This window comes from Engraulis encrasicolus, chromosome 1, assembly GCF_034702125.1.
Source record: "Engraulis encrasicolus isolate BLACKSEA-1 chromosome 1, IST_EnEncr_1.0, whole genome shotgun sequence".
NCBI lineage: Eukaryota > Metazoa > Chordata > Actinopteri > Clupeiformes > Engraulidae > Engraulis > Engraulis encrasicolus.
Genome location: NC_085857.1, coordinates 58,055,651 through 58,070,566, shown reverse-complemented (window position 1 = coordinate 58,070,566; position 14,916 = coordinate 58,055,651). Strand labels below are relative to the sequence as shown.

Below are 14,916 nucleotides of genomic sequence, written 5' to 3'. Positions count from 1 at the left end.
CAGCCGACAGCGCCAAGATCAACCAGTGGCCCATGAGAATGATGCATATACCATCGTAGGCAAAAAAAAATAGGCCTTCTGTGGTTGTTTCAGTTTTGTTGGTCAAAATCATTACATTCCCTTCACTAATTAGGCTACAGTTATATTAGCGCATGATCACAAGCTTTCAAAGCAGGTTGATTTTGCAAATGACTGAACTGACATGAATGTGTCATTTTGAAAATTTGACACAGGAATATAGTCATTCATATTGGCAAAGTGAGTATTTTTGTCAATCATCTAATTATGCCATGCCTTGGCGGAGGTATGTGCTCTCGGAGCACTTTTCTAGTTTTTTTGCCTTATTTGAAATAAAAATGCCCAGACAGTCATGTCAATCCTAATTGAACATTAAAGTCCTCCTATAACTCACTAGAATTGTAGAACTGGAATTTTGAGACCTAAAACCTAGTTTTAAACACTTGTCAATACAAGCATTTTACAGATATTTTCTTGATATGATATTGATTCACAGCCAGTTACTTGGAGAGGTCAAAACTGTGTTGGAGGGAATTTGTGGCAGGGTTTTTCACTTTTACTTTTACTTTTTGTATCACTGTTTCACCTAGATAACCAGCTATGCTGACCAAGTGACCTATTATCAGATCAAGAAAATCTGTCTTGTATTGCTTGTATAAATTAAAATGAACTCGAATGACTGGGTATTTTTACTTGAAAATAGACAGAAAATAAGCTTGTTGAAACATGTGGGGGCCTCAGTTTTACTGTGTTGACGTCACTGTTTGGCATTTTTTGATATTTTTTAAATAATTGTTTTTATTTTGTATATATTTTCATTGTTTGTTAAGCAAAAATGTATACATGTGTTCATGCACAGAAATCATGCCCTTTCTGAAAATGTATTATGTTCTTTAAAAAGCCACTAAAATAACGAGAATTAATTAAATGAGAAGGTGAGTCCATACTTTTGGCCTATACTATATATAAGAAAAAAAAAATATATATATACAGTATATATAAATACATCACCTTTTAATTAGTTTTTGCATTTACCTGTCTATAGGCTACATTAATATTGTAGGTCTAGTCTACTAAATGATGTAGCAGCTAGGCTTGCAACCTGTTCTAGGTGTTGACATCAACCACAACACAGTGAAATAAGGGATATTAGTTCACCAAGGAAAAATAGGCTAATTATTTATAGGCTTAGATCATATGCCGAGATGCTGATCATGTGAGAGAGACCGAGACAGAGAGAGAAAGGTCAGGGTGCAAGTAGGAAGCTTATTGACTGTCTCACATTATCAAACAATCATTAATATCCAAACATTAGCCTACCTGAAAACAACACTGGTCACAGGTCCTCAGGAAACATGTTGTATGAAATATGATTAAGTTACTTAATCATTAAAGCAACGCTTAATTTTGATGTTTAATATTTTATTTATTTTTTTTGATCGTGCAGCAACGCACGCCCATAACATGTAGCCTAGGCTACAATCAAAACTCGAAAACTCTCACTGCTATGCAACACACACGTTGTCCTTTTTTGGCTTTGTGATTTGACATTTTGTCAAGAGGGAGAATGAATGCGCTAGGCAGACGTTAATTTTACAATATCTAGTAGTATATTAATGCCTAATGCGGGTGACAATAATGCTGCCTAATAGACTATCCTGCTCAACCTTAACGTTTTTCTGACTTCGGGTAGCTCCATTTACTAGCGATTTCAGACTGGTTTATGAATTCGGTCAGGCAGAGCATTTCGCCCTCTCTCTCTCTCTCCCCCTCTCTCCTCTCTCCGCTCCAAACTCAATCACTCACCACACATCGACGCATGCATAAATCAAAAAATCTTGGCACGTTTGTAAAAGCCTTCTTGGTCTGTAGTTTATTTCTGTGCTTCACCTTCCGATTTTTGCCCAAGTTTTTCGTCATGCGGAGGTTGCTCAGGCAATGCATAACAACAAATGAAGCGCTCTTTTCCAAAATGAGTTACAGTATATCCACGTGCTGGTTGGACGCAGCACTTAATAAGAGAAAGGGGTGAATGGAAGTTTCTCACACGTGTGCGCCCTTTTTGTACTGGTTTTTAAGCGCATATGTGAACTTTTTCCTGCATGTAGCCTGCTGTTTTCTAGACTGAGGTTACAACTTTTAAAGGGCGCATCACAGTTCTGAGAGGAAGGTTCGCGATAGGGGTTTGTGGGTCTGCGTACCGCGATCCCTCGGTTTGGTGAAATATCGTTACAGCCTTAGTGTGTGCGTGTGTGTGTGTGTGTGTGTGTGCGGCGTGCGACCTAGATGTTGTACAGGGCTTGGTAGTGGGGGAGTAATTAACCAGTGCTCTTCCCCCATCCTCCTCCATGACTGAGGAGCCCTGAGCACGGTACTGTCCCACCGCACGGTTCCCTTTTGGGCGCCATTGGGGGCTGCCCCCTTGCACGGGTGAGGCATGAATGCAATTTCTTTGTGTGCACTAAACAGTTGTGTGCTGTGGAGTGCTGTGTCACAATGACAGTGGGAGTTGGAGTTCCGAGCTGGGTTTTCTTTCACTGCTAAAGCCGCTGATATAATGACTAATGCAAATACACATACACATGCTTCATGGTTTTAGCGGGAAGGTCTCTGCCTCATTATTATTTGTAATGGATGGGGGACTGGATGGCTCAGGTGTCAAATACTAATATGTGTGTGTGTGTGTGTGTGTGAGTGTAAGTGTAAGTGTAAGTGTAAGTGTAAGTGTAAGTGTGAGTGTGAGTGTGTGTGTGTGTGTGTGTGTGTGTGTGTGTGTGTGTGTGTGTGTGTGAGTGTGAGTGTGAGTGAGTGTCAGTGTTAATTTTGTCGACTAGACTAAGACTAAATATATTAGTCGACTAACCTTTTGAGAGTTTAATTGACTAAATTCTGACTAACAAAAATGATCTGTGAAAGACTAAAACGAGACTAAAATGTTGAGGACTTTTAGTCGACTAAATAAAGACTAAACAAAAATGATTTGTGAAAGACTAAAAGCGACTAAGACTAAGAACTAACTTTTAGTCGACTAAATTCTGACTAACAAAAATGATTTGTGAAAGACTAAAAACGACTAAGACGTAGACTTTTTTGGGGGCTCAGACATAAATTGGTACAACCACAACTAAAACCTATAAATTAATTGTTAATTGGTAATCAACCTTTAAAGGGACACTATGGGATTAAGAAATTATTAATTACAGCTGAATCCATCCACCGATACTTATTTGAGTCATTAGTAAATTAATGCTCTGGACCACTTTCGCACCCCACTGTCAGAAAATCCTGAATGAAACTTTTAGCAGACTGACCCTAACAAATATTGGGGGAGAAGCTTCTCAAACAAAAATCCCTTTACGATTATGTAGCACCAGCGACATATTCACATTTGTATGCACTATTGACTGCTGGCACAGTGGGATTAAAAACATTCTCATCAAAAGATTAGCTAGGTTAGATTTAGAGACAGGCCTGACATTGGCATATAAGTCTACATAGTATCCCTTTAAGACACAGTGTTATAAATGTGCTATTACCAGAATGACAATAACCAAGTCCTAGTGCATTACTAAAGGCCCTGTGTTTTATTGTATTGTGATTTAACCCTATCCAGACCGGGCTTTTTTGGCATACCTGGGACCGGGGGGGGGCTCTTTTGACCCCCCCCCTAATAACTTGGGAACCGAATGCCGTATGACCACCAAACTTGGAGGGGATGATCTTCAGCCAAAGATCTATGAATGATATCATTATTGGATATTATGACGTCATTATGACATCATTTCCTGATTTTATTGCCCAAAATGTCACCGTAATGTATTTTCCATCTAACTTGGGTAATGCATATCAATTTTGGTTATTATGTGCATCAGACCACTTCAAATGTTCACAAGGGTGTCTGATGCTAATGAAAATGTAAAAAAATATGAAAAGTGACGATGATGAGACTTAAATCAGTGATTTTTGGGCAGGTGTACCCGTCAGAAAACCGTTGCCATGGCAACAATAAAAAGGATAGACCTAATATTTTGGTATCAAATTGTAGCCAACTTCATTTTAGGAAAAGTCACAAAGTTTCGTAGTCATAGCTTTAGTCATTCAAGAGTTATACGACATCAAAGTTGGTGCGGGCACTTTTTGCCCCCCCCCCGGTCTGGATAGGGTTAAGGTAAAGACTAAAATGTTTAGACTAAAACTAGACAAAAATGTTGAGGACTTTTAGTCGACTAAATAATGACTAAACTAAAATTAGACAAAAATGTTGAGGTCTTTTAGTCGACTAAATAATAACTAAACAAAAATGATTTTTGAAAGACTAAAAGTGACTAAGACTAAGAATGGACTTCGACACAAGACTAAAGCTGCGTCCCATTACTACCACTTCCACTCGTTTTGAGCCCTAACACTCGCTTTTGCGCGTTCCCGTGAAAGTGTAGGGTGTCCCGTTTCTTAGGGAGGCGAGTTAAAGTGCAAAAAATCCACTTAAAATTCCACTTCGACCGAGTGTGGGTAGGACCCCCCCTAACGACCGAGTGAAAGAACACATTACCCAGAATGCTGTGCGAACCCCTCCGGCAAAAGCAAAAAAAAACAAAAAACATGGCGTCCTAGCAGAGGGAACAGCGAATTCACTACTTGGAAATATATGGCCAATATTTGAATATTATTCGAAAATAAAAAGTAAAACGTATGAAAACAGATTATAAAGACAAAATAAGACCCCCTTACTTAAAAAAAACATCACGTTTTGTTCGCTGGTTGGCCTACATTAGTGTTCGCTAGTTAGCTTAGCACAATTAGCGGTAGCTAACGGTTGCTATGAACTTTGGAAAAGTTTGCTTCTGCCTAATAATTAGTCTAGACGGATTTAACATGAAATGGCTCCCTAAATTGCGGATTAAAGTCCACATCATGAGCAAGATCTCCTCACTTCAGAGCAGTATGGACAATAGAGTTCGCTAATTAGCCTGGCTTTAGCTTTTGGCACTGATGGCAGTGGTATTGGCTAGTAGCTTACCTTGCATTTGAGAAATCAGCAGATATTAAATGACTCACCAATAAATGCAGATTATATTCCTTGTTTACAAAAACACCAACAAATGCAGATTTACAGTGTGCTTGTGAACGATTTATTGATAAATGCAGTGTCTTGTCCCATAGGGGCACAACACGAGTGGCTTCTTCCCTGGCTGTAAGTGTAAACAATGGGAGTGGACTGGATCCGGAAACTCCCTCACACCTTTCCTGTTGAAAATTACAAACGGTCCATTCGTATTTGCTGCGTAAATAAATATAATTTAATGGAACAGCAGGCATATTGGAGGAAGATCTTTTATGAAAATGTGTACTTGAGTAGCTCTACGTCACCACCTGAAGTCTGTCCCAATCTGTAGGGAAAAATTTGACTTCTCTTTATTCTCGAGGGAATGACTCGCTTTTTAATTTCACTCCAAATGAGGTGAAGTTCAAGTGAAAGTGGAAGTGGTAGTAATGGGACGCAGCCTAAGACTAAGACTAAACTGAAAAATGGATGACAAAATTAACACTTGAGTGAGTGAGTGAGTGAGTGAGTGAGTGAGTGAGTGAGTGAGTGAGTGAGTGAGTGAGTGAGTGAGTGAGTGAGTGAGTGAGTGATCAGCAAGAGTGGTTGATGTTGGGCTGCATGGACAAGAGTCTTGATGGCTCGGGGGGCTAATGCTAAAGTGTTTGTGTAGCCTAATGCTAACGTGTGTGTGTGTGTCTCTTGTTAGCAAGAGCGGTTGATGCTGGGCTGTATGGATGAAAGTCTGGATCGGTCTGGAGTCGACTTGTGTCCCGTGTGCAGAGACAAGGTGTCCGGATACCACTACGGCCTCCTGACCTGCGAAAGCTGCAAGGTACACCAGTGTGTGTGTGGGCATGTGCATGTGTGTGTGCATGTGTGCGTGTGCGCGCCTGCGTGCGTGCATGCGTCGGTACGTCACTACGGCCTCCTCACCTGCGAAAGCTTCTGAATCCTTCTCATACTACTGTGCTAAACAGTCCCTCCAGGAAATCGCGTTGTTGCGATCGCTGTGTTTTTCGCAACTTCAATGAATTCCCGCGAAACCAATCACCGCGATTTCCCGCAACTTTGAACCAATCCATGTCCGTAACGTGTTGCGTTAAACATGTTGCCATAACGTGTTGCCATAAACATGTAACGTGTTGCCATGAACATGTTACTATCTGGGAATGGTCCTTGTGGAAGAACATGGTTTGCTGAAACAAATAGGCCTAAGGCATTAAGGGTGGCTGTGAGACTAGTGGTGGGGTCGCCACCTGTTAGGAAGCGCATGGACAGTGCTGTTTTTTCCCTCCCCTTGCTGGAGCTTGTGGAGGGAGAGAAATAAGTGTGTTGGACTTTGCTATTCCCATGGAAAGATGACTACTTTCACAGAATTGTAGGCCTATACTGCCCTACAAAGGCAAAAGACCTTAAAATCAATGAGAAGACACTAAAGGGCTTAAAGCGCTCAGGAGACTTTGCAGGGTAATATTACTCAGGTGCTCATCTGTACCGGGTGAAGTGTAGGTCCAAAAAAGGAAGGAAAAAGCAGAGGCACTCTGAGATTTGAGAAAAATATAAAAAAGCCTTTAATTTAACATGGCAAAATTAGTTTAAAAGCACATGGGCCTGCGCGTTGCGGCCATATTGGCCTTCATCAGGGCATAGACAAAGAAAGTAGGTCAAAGGTTAAAAAGGCACCCATAGGTGTCAGAAGGGGTGGAGTCTTCCTATCTTGTCACATCATGTGACCAGTAAGCATGTTCAATAATTGGCTGACAAGAATGACTAAAAACCATTACTAGTAAGAAAGAGAAGACATACATTTCAAAAACGGGGGAGAGTGGAAAAAAAAGAAGAAAATGACAACAGATAATTAAACAAAAAACAATTCATCACACTTCTTTCAAACATATGTCACAGAAAGGGAGAAAAGTCACATTCCTCATTCAAGCCTGGGAAGGAGGTAGCCTTCAGCTTACTAATCCAGAATGTTTCTCTCTGGAGGAGGATTCTCAGGTGGTCCCCACCTCTGAGAGGTTTGGGCACCACGTCTATCACCATCACCTTTAGGGAGGAGACAGAGGGATGTGCGGCCTGTTGATAATGGACTGCCATAGGATAGGCAGGATTTTTTGTCCTGATGGCATTCTTGTGTTCCGCCACCCTGTCCTTCAGTCTTCTTTTTGTTCTGCCGATGTAAAAGCATCCACACTCACACTCCAGCCTGTAGACTACAAAAGTGGTGTTACAGTTGGCAAAGGCATGAAACTCTGTCCAGTAAACACATCCACAAAAGTACATGATTTAGCTACATTTTCTCAGTGGTTACAATTTCCGCATCTGTGATTCCCTTTCAGTTTCTGTAGCCAATGTGTCAAAATTGAGATAATGTCATTTATGGGGTATTTCAGACCACCTTTATCATGTGAATAAATATAGTGAGCCAATTTGAATGTTTTTAATGTCAAAATAAAGAAAATAGGAAGTTAAGGTAGTTTGCCTTGGTACGGCTCCTTATTTTTCGCCCATGATTCAAAGGCAGAGAACCTTAACTTCCAACTGCCATTTTATAAATATAGCCTTTCATTCAATTTTGATTATATTTTCTTCAATTTCAAAGTATGTTGTGTATTTTTTCATTATATATTAGTCTTTCTACACAGTAATTTGTCTGTCAGGCTGTTTATCTGAACAATTTGGAGATATAATGAAATGTAATGTAATTCAATGCAATGTAAACACATTCCCGCCATATCCTAATCTCACTAAATAGGACATCTAAATGTCATCTATGTAATTTAAAACAGACATTATGACCAGACCTTGCTTATAGTTTCTTATAAAATTTATAATTACAGTTAAAATGAGAAAAAGGGGGAAAAAATATGGCAGTTACTGCCTTTTGGCTCAGCATGACTCCTCACTGTTGGCCCATGATACAAAGGCAGAATACCTTAACTGCCAAATAACTGTCAAAATTCACATTTGAACTAAATATTTTTTGCTATACATATATATCTCCTTTATAGTAACCAACTGTCAAATTTTGGGAGCTATAACTATTATACTTTCATCTGGACAGAGGATAACAAAACTGAAACTTTGAAGTCACTTTTCTCAGTTTCATATTCTGGTGAGTTAAGGTTCTTTGCCTTTGTAGGGCAGTATAGCCAATAGTTATTAAATACATACTTGGAGTTAAATTGCATTTTAGTATGCAAACGTGACAACGATAGCGAAAACGAATACTTCAACAGCCGAGGTTGCAACGTCCAGGCTGTCCTGCTTTTAACACTCGGGAATACAAATAGGCCTAGGATATTCAACTAAAACTAAGGAATAGACTACAACACATTTATGTAGGCCAGTTGATTAGGCCCTACCTCCAACACCAGGTAGGCTATCAATCAAGACCTACGGACACCCTTGCAACCTCTACCTCGCATAACATTTTAACTCCACGATAGGCTGCATTAAAGATTGCGTTTGAACTGATATGATGTAGCCGACATGAGTGTGTCAAGGGAAGGCTGAGTTTTAAAACATTAAATGAAGACAGGAATGGCATTATCTTACCATTTGACACATGGGACACTGCTACTCTGCTTTCAGCTGGCTGAGGCAGTATTCCAGGAATCAATAAGATAGCCCTGATGTCCTTATAAATGTTTCGATTCAAGTCATCGAACAACAAGCAGTGATGTTCGGGGCGCATAGCTTGTTTATAGCCTGCGCAAGCGACGCGGGCAACAGTGCTTCCGCTTTAGTTTATTCATTTTTTTCCAATAGCCCTGAAGTATTCCCCTTTTCGCGCCTTGACCAATTATTCGACATAGTCGGTTGTCTCTTTGCAAGACTGTCCTGAACAGACATGAACGTAGAGCTCCTTTGATTAATGCAAGACCAACAGTTCTCTGCTAATGGCCTAACTAAGGTTTGGGGATGAAGTAGCCACTCGCCTATTTTCGATTGCATGCTGGATGACAAAACCATGTAGGCTATAAACGTGTCTTTTTTGTATTGATTGTAAAACTCAACCGATGGTGGTCAATGCAAAGAATGTTACCGATAGACTACTCTTTCTAGACTGAGAAGCGCAAGCTTCACATGCATTTTAAGCGCGTTGAGTTGAGGTGCATATTAGCCCTGCATATCAGGCCATAGCCTATGGAAACATCCTTGGTTGGGGCAAGGCTGGAACACTTCACCTTGGGAAAGTGACCGTCTCGCAAGCATAGGAGCGGAACATAACAGCCTTCGGGGGCTGAACGCAAGCGCGTTCATAAAGGACAGGGAAAGCAAAACGGATTAAATAGGCATAGTCTTTGGAGAATGCCATGATATAAAATAATAGATTAAGTCCTGTGGTTCGGTTGTTGTCAGCAGTGTATGCTTTTTTATTTCAACTGCTTGAACAGCCTAATGTTCAACAATCAATGTCCATCACCATTAAGCTAAAAAATATTTAGACAGCTTATTTACGCAGCTTGAGGTTACTACCTAGGCAACCAAGCCTACCTCAAAAATAGCCTACCAAAATGACCACTGAAAATAATATAAAAACACCAAAGGACTGGAATGTGGCAGTGTCCTTTACTTCCAAGCGTGGGGAAACGCATTAAAAATCGCAACAAAAATCGCACCTTTCACTTCATGGCGCAACAAAATCGCAACAACACAGTAAGAAGTTCCGCAACTTTTATCGCGATTTTCTGGAAATCCTTGTGCACCATCTGCCAATTCCGACCGCGATTTTTTGAGAAAATGCCAGCGATTTCCTGGTGGGACTGGCTAAATAGGCCTCCCTTTGTCCTGTTATTGCGGACGTAACGGTTTGGGAAATGTCATAACGGCAACATCTTACATGAGCCTGCAAACCGGGTAGTTCTATAAGTAGCTATTTCACTATCAGATTCAAGAGGTTTCCTGTTAACAATGCAAACTCCTGCCTGTGTGTACCAGGGCTTCTTCAAGAGAACGGTTCAGAATGGGAAGCGATACAGTTGCCACGGTAATCAGGATTGCCACATCGACAAGTTCACGCGGCAGCGATGCGCCCACTGCAGATTCCAAAAGTGCCTGAGGGTGGGAATGCGGCTGGAAGGTGAGTCTCTCTCTCTCTCACACACACACACACACACACACACACACACACACACACACACACACACACACACACACACACACACACATGGAAGCACACACACACACACACACAACCATGTTTTTAAAAAATATGGTTTGGCGGGAAAACCATGGTTTATGGCAAAGAGTATACATGTTACCCTAAAAACCATGAATAACTGTAATACATGGTAAATCTACGGTAAAATCTTGGTTAGTGTTCATAGTAGAACCATGGTTAATCTTTGTAAGGGCTACTATGACAGCTACTGTACTCCTGTGGATAAACCACAGTAGAACTATGGTAGGTTCATAGTTATTAGAATCACCATGAAATACTACTGTGAAACCATGTTTACTACCATGGATAATGGATGGTCAATTTTCGTAAAGGTTGAGTAATCGTGGCATGGTTACTACATAAAAATCATAGTAATAACATAGTAATCCATAGTACAATTATGGTAGGTTCAGAGTACTTAGAGTAATCATGACATACCATGGTAGAACCATGATAATCATATTAATGCCATAGTAAACCATAGTCGATTTCCGTAATGGCACTCCCAGACTTGCCTGGTTAACACCAGACCTAATCACAAGTGTCTTTCAGATCGAAACGATTTTGTAGAACTAAAGGCAGTATGGGAGTTCCCAGGCTACTCCCATACAGCAATTAAAAAAATAATAATAAATAAAAGTCTCTGCTACACACACACACACACACACACACACACACACACACACACACACACACACACACACACACACACACACACACACACTCACACTCAAACACTGACCTCCAGACATGCCTTTGAATAGGTTAGGAGCAGTCTCTCTCCCTCTCTTTCTCTCTCCCTCTCTTTCGTTCTCCTTCTTTTGCTCTATTGCTTGCTCTCACACACTCACAGTCTCACATACACACATGCGCACACACTCAGAAACAGAATGTCATGATGCATTGAATATGAAGAGTATATTAAGAGACTATATCATAGTAATATCAATGCTACAAGACCATTTGTGAACAATTGCCATTTGGCATTAGTGACTGTAATATATAACAACAACAACAACAACAACAACAACAACAACAACAACAACAACAACAATAATAATAATAATAATAATAATAATAACAACATTTACCATTTGGCAGTAGTGAAAGTCATATCATCACAGTAGTGACTTTAGTATGTTAGTGTCATATCAAGACATTGGACTCGATCCATGACGCAGCTGACAACGAAGAAGGTGGAAGAAGAGCCATAACGCCCATTTATGGAACATCTCACCCCGCGATCCTGATTGGCTCATTGATTCATAAATGCTTCTGACGTTCACAAGCCTCAGATGGCTGGGTGAGGAAACCGTAACGCCCTCACGAGTAGTTTGGCGAAACACTAGCATGACCAGCTAGACCATTCATTTTGAATTGCTTCGTAATTCATAAATGGTCTGATTATGCTTTTCTGGGGAGGGTTTTCAGGCGTCTACCAGACGACCCGTGTTAGCGGCCAGTAAGCGAACGAACTTAGGAGAATAATAACATACGTCATGAACATCAACTGTCAGCGATTGATCAGAGCTCATTTCAAACCAGAACTGAGATCACTCCTCCCACCCAAGTGCTCCAGGGCATCGAGGATCCAGACCGAAAAATGAATTACGAAGTAATTCATGTGGTCTGGTAAAACCAGGCTAGCGAAACGGTCAGGTTTGGTGAGGTAGAGGCTTAAGAACTGAAGTTACCTCCGCGAAGAAATGATTTCCGTCAAACGCGTCACATTGAAGCCTTCTATCCTGCTCATGTTGCAGATTTAGAATATTTATTTTTTTAATCTACAATTGTCTTAAAATATATGAACTATGTACACGAAGTACAGAAAATCACCTATTTGGTTGTACCCAATGGTACATTGGAGAGTTAACATAAAATAGTCACAAAATGGTCCCTTTCAGTTAAAGTGATACTGTCCCATTTTTGGAATAAGCTTATTTTACACATTCCCTTGAGTTAAATAATAGGGGTTTACTGCTCTCCTGTACTTTCAACCGTTTTCTAGTTATGACAGTGCAAATTTTACCTCCAAGCTAACAGTTAACATTGAGTCCTATGAGACCAGTTAGCCGCGAGCTGGTCTCATAGGATTCAATGTTAACTGCTAGCATGGAGGTAAAATTTGCACTGCCATACCCCGAGATCGGTTGAAAGTACAGGAGAACGGTAAAACCCTATTATTTAACTCAAGGGGAGGTCTAAAATAAGCTTATTTCTAAAAATGGGACAGTATCACTTTAAGTGTGGTTACTATATGCCATGTTATCATTTGCTATCGTTTGCAATTTGATCTGATGATGAAATAGCTGTCGTTATGGATCTCAGTAGATATGATCAAGTTTTTATCAATTACTGTCATCTTGTTGTCATCGTCTGTGGGTGAACATCCAAAACCACACACGCACCCAGACGCACACACACACACTACCCTGGAATGAAAAATCTTGAAAGTGTGAGGTAGGAAAATTCTCTATTAAAGGTATGAAATGATCACTCTATTGAAGATTATGACTGCAGGCTGTCGTAACACTATTATAAATTGCTCATGAATACTCTTCTTGACCTCAACTACAGTGGTTCGGACTTGTCATTAAGCACAAAGACCTATTTACACGCCAAAGTAGTTTCCTGTGTTGTCGTCCTCTACCACCATGTGAGACGTTTCACTGTCGTTAATGGCCATTACACTAGCCATGCTACACCCTTTTAGTGACGCAACACCTTCAGCGTTGCTCAGGCCACAAGCAATATACATATAGTTTCTGAGCTCCAGAGAAATCGGGAACTCCACCTACTTTGTCGAGAGCCAATCATCTTTGAGCAGCTCCAACGGCCCTGGGTAGAGACATGTTCAAGGCAGTGACAGCAGAGATGTTCTATTGGGACTAATAAAATCTTTGGTTTAAACTTCGGCACAGCCTTTTCTGGCCTTGTCCTACTGTTACATTTCTGTAATATTGAAACTAATTTGACACATTTTCTGGATTTGCACAATGTTCCTTGTGGCAGGCCTGAAATTGCCTATTCCTATGTTGGTAAAGTTGTTTCCTTTATGCATAGCACCACCTGTGTTCTGGTGTGTCTTCTTCTAATTTATTTATATAGCTGTAGGAATAAAGTGCTGCCGGTAAAAGTATTAAGAGATGGCAAAGCGGCAAAATATTCAGCCTTTATCAGGGAGAGCAACCAGCCAAAGCTTCTGTTTGCGATGTGACATAGTGGAGAAGCAACTGTTTTGGTAGAGCTCAATATCTAACCTCCTATCCTCTGCTTTTTATTGTGGCCTTCTGCTTTGCTGATGCTAAAATAATAAATTTTCCCTGCTGTCAGCCTAAGCACAGCAACTTTTAGGGACTTTTACCCACTCAACATCGCGACTGCAAATGAGAAAATGACCCGAATTGTGTTTTTGCGAGACATTCAATAAAAATAAGCATAAAAAGGAGGTGCAACCACGTTATTTCCTTATACTCTCGCCATTCTTAAGCCCGGCTCAAACTACACGACTATCGCGTCGATTCTCGGCTGAAAACCCCCTTTACGACAATCGATGGAACGTTACCTCCCAGGACCATCGCAAGCGATTGCCGGGAAAGATTTCCTCGACGTGAGCGACGTTCCAAGATAGAACTTTGGCAGCTCAAAGAGTCGGCAATCGCAAATCTTAGAAATCAAACAGTGTTTGATATTTGCGATTGGAAATAGAACGTCGGGCATTGTCTCGGTGACTGCGAGCAGCGACAAGATTGACAGTTGCGATTCTCTTCTAGTGTGCGGTGCACCCCGACACCAAAATCGGACACACAATCGCTAGTAGTGTAGTTTGAGCCAGGCTTTAGGCAGAGCAGAGTAATCGGAGTCCGTAATCAAGCACTCATGATTCTAACACTACATGCACAAGGCATAGATATCACTGTTAATTTCCAAAGCAATATTATCATAGTTATATTGCATAAACTTTTACAGGAACGTCAACATTCCTCCATATTGTCTTGGGGGAAAACGTGGAGGAAGTTGAAAAGTGCAGTTGTAAAGATAGAAAAATTGAGGGTCAGGTTTGTTTACACAGCCCATTGGTCCCACCGTACTCCTGCTGCTCCATATTCTCACATTCTTAAGAAATTATTCAAATATAGGCCCTATGTTCCACAACTCCTTGATTCCACATATCCGAGTAAACTATTGGCATTTTCACACTTAGTCCCCTTCAAGTGAACCGAATTCAGTCCTCTTTAGGTGGACCAAAAAGTGAACCAACACAGGGTGTATGCAGGGTTTTAAAAGTATTAAAAGGTGATGAATTAAAAAGCCAAAATTGAATGACCTTAAAAGTAGTAAATTTGGTCAAAAGGTATTATTTTTTGAAAACCGAGGTATTATTTTTTTCTTGTACCTTTTTGACAAAAAATGTATTGATTCTGTATCTAAGGGCAGTATAAGGGCAGTCATGGATACGCGGTTAGGGCCTCAGGTTGCCATCCTGCCAGGTTGGTTGGGGGAGTAATTAACTCATTGGCTGCCTTGGCCGTCGAATGACGTTATTTCAAATAGTGACGCCCCCTACCTTCGACGACGTTCGCCGACAATTGCGTTTTTTTACAGCCAGGCCTCGAGGACGGTCTGACCTATCTTCTGTATGAATTTCAAGCCTATAGGCATTTTCTAACTGTTCCTGTAGGTG

General features: G+C 40.7%; 1 protein-coding gene across 3 annotated transcripts in view; it reads left to right on the top strand.

Moving 5' to 3' along the window:
• Positions 1-14,916, top strand: part of LOC134455910 (mitotic spindle assembly checkpoint protein MAD1-like) — a 52,372-nt gene that overhangs the window by 16,776 nt on the left and 20,680 nt on the right. For all 3 annotated transcript variants that reach the window (XM_063207277.1, XM_063207276.1, XM_063207267.1), the window contains exons 13-14: positions 5,769-5,894; positions 10,010-10,151. In XM_063207277.1, coding sequence (XP_063063347.1) covers positions 5,769-5,894; positions 10,010-10,151 — 268 coding nt within the window. The remainder of the gene's footprint in view (positions 1-5,768; positions 5,895-10,009; positions 10,152-14,916) is intronic.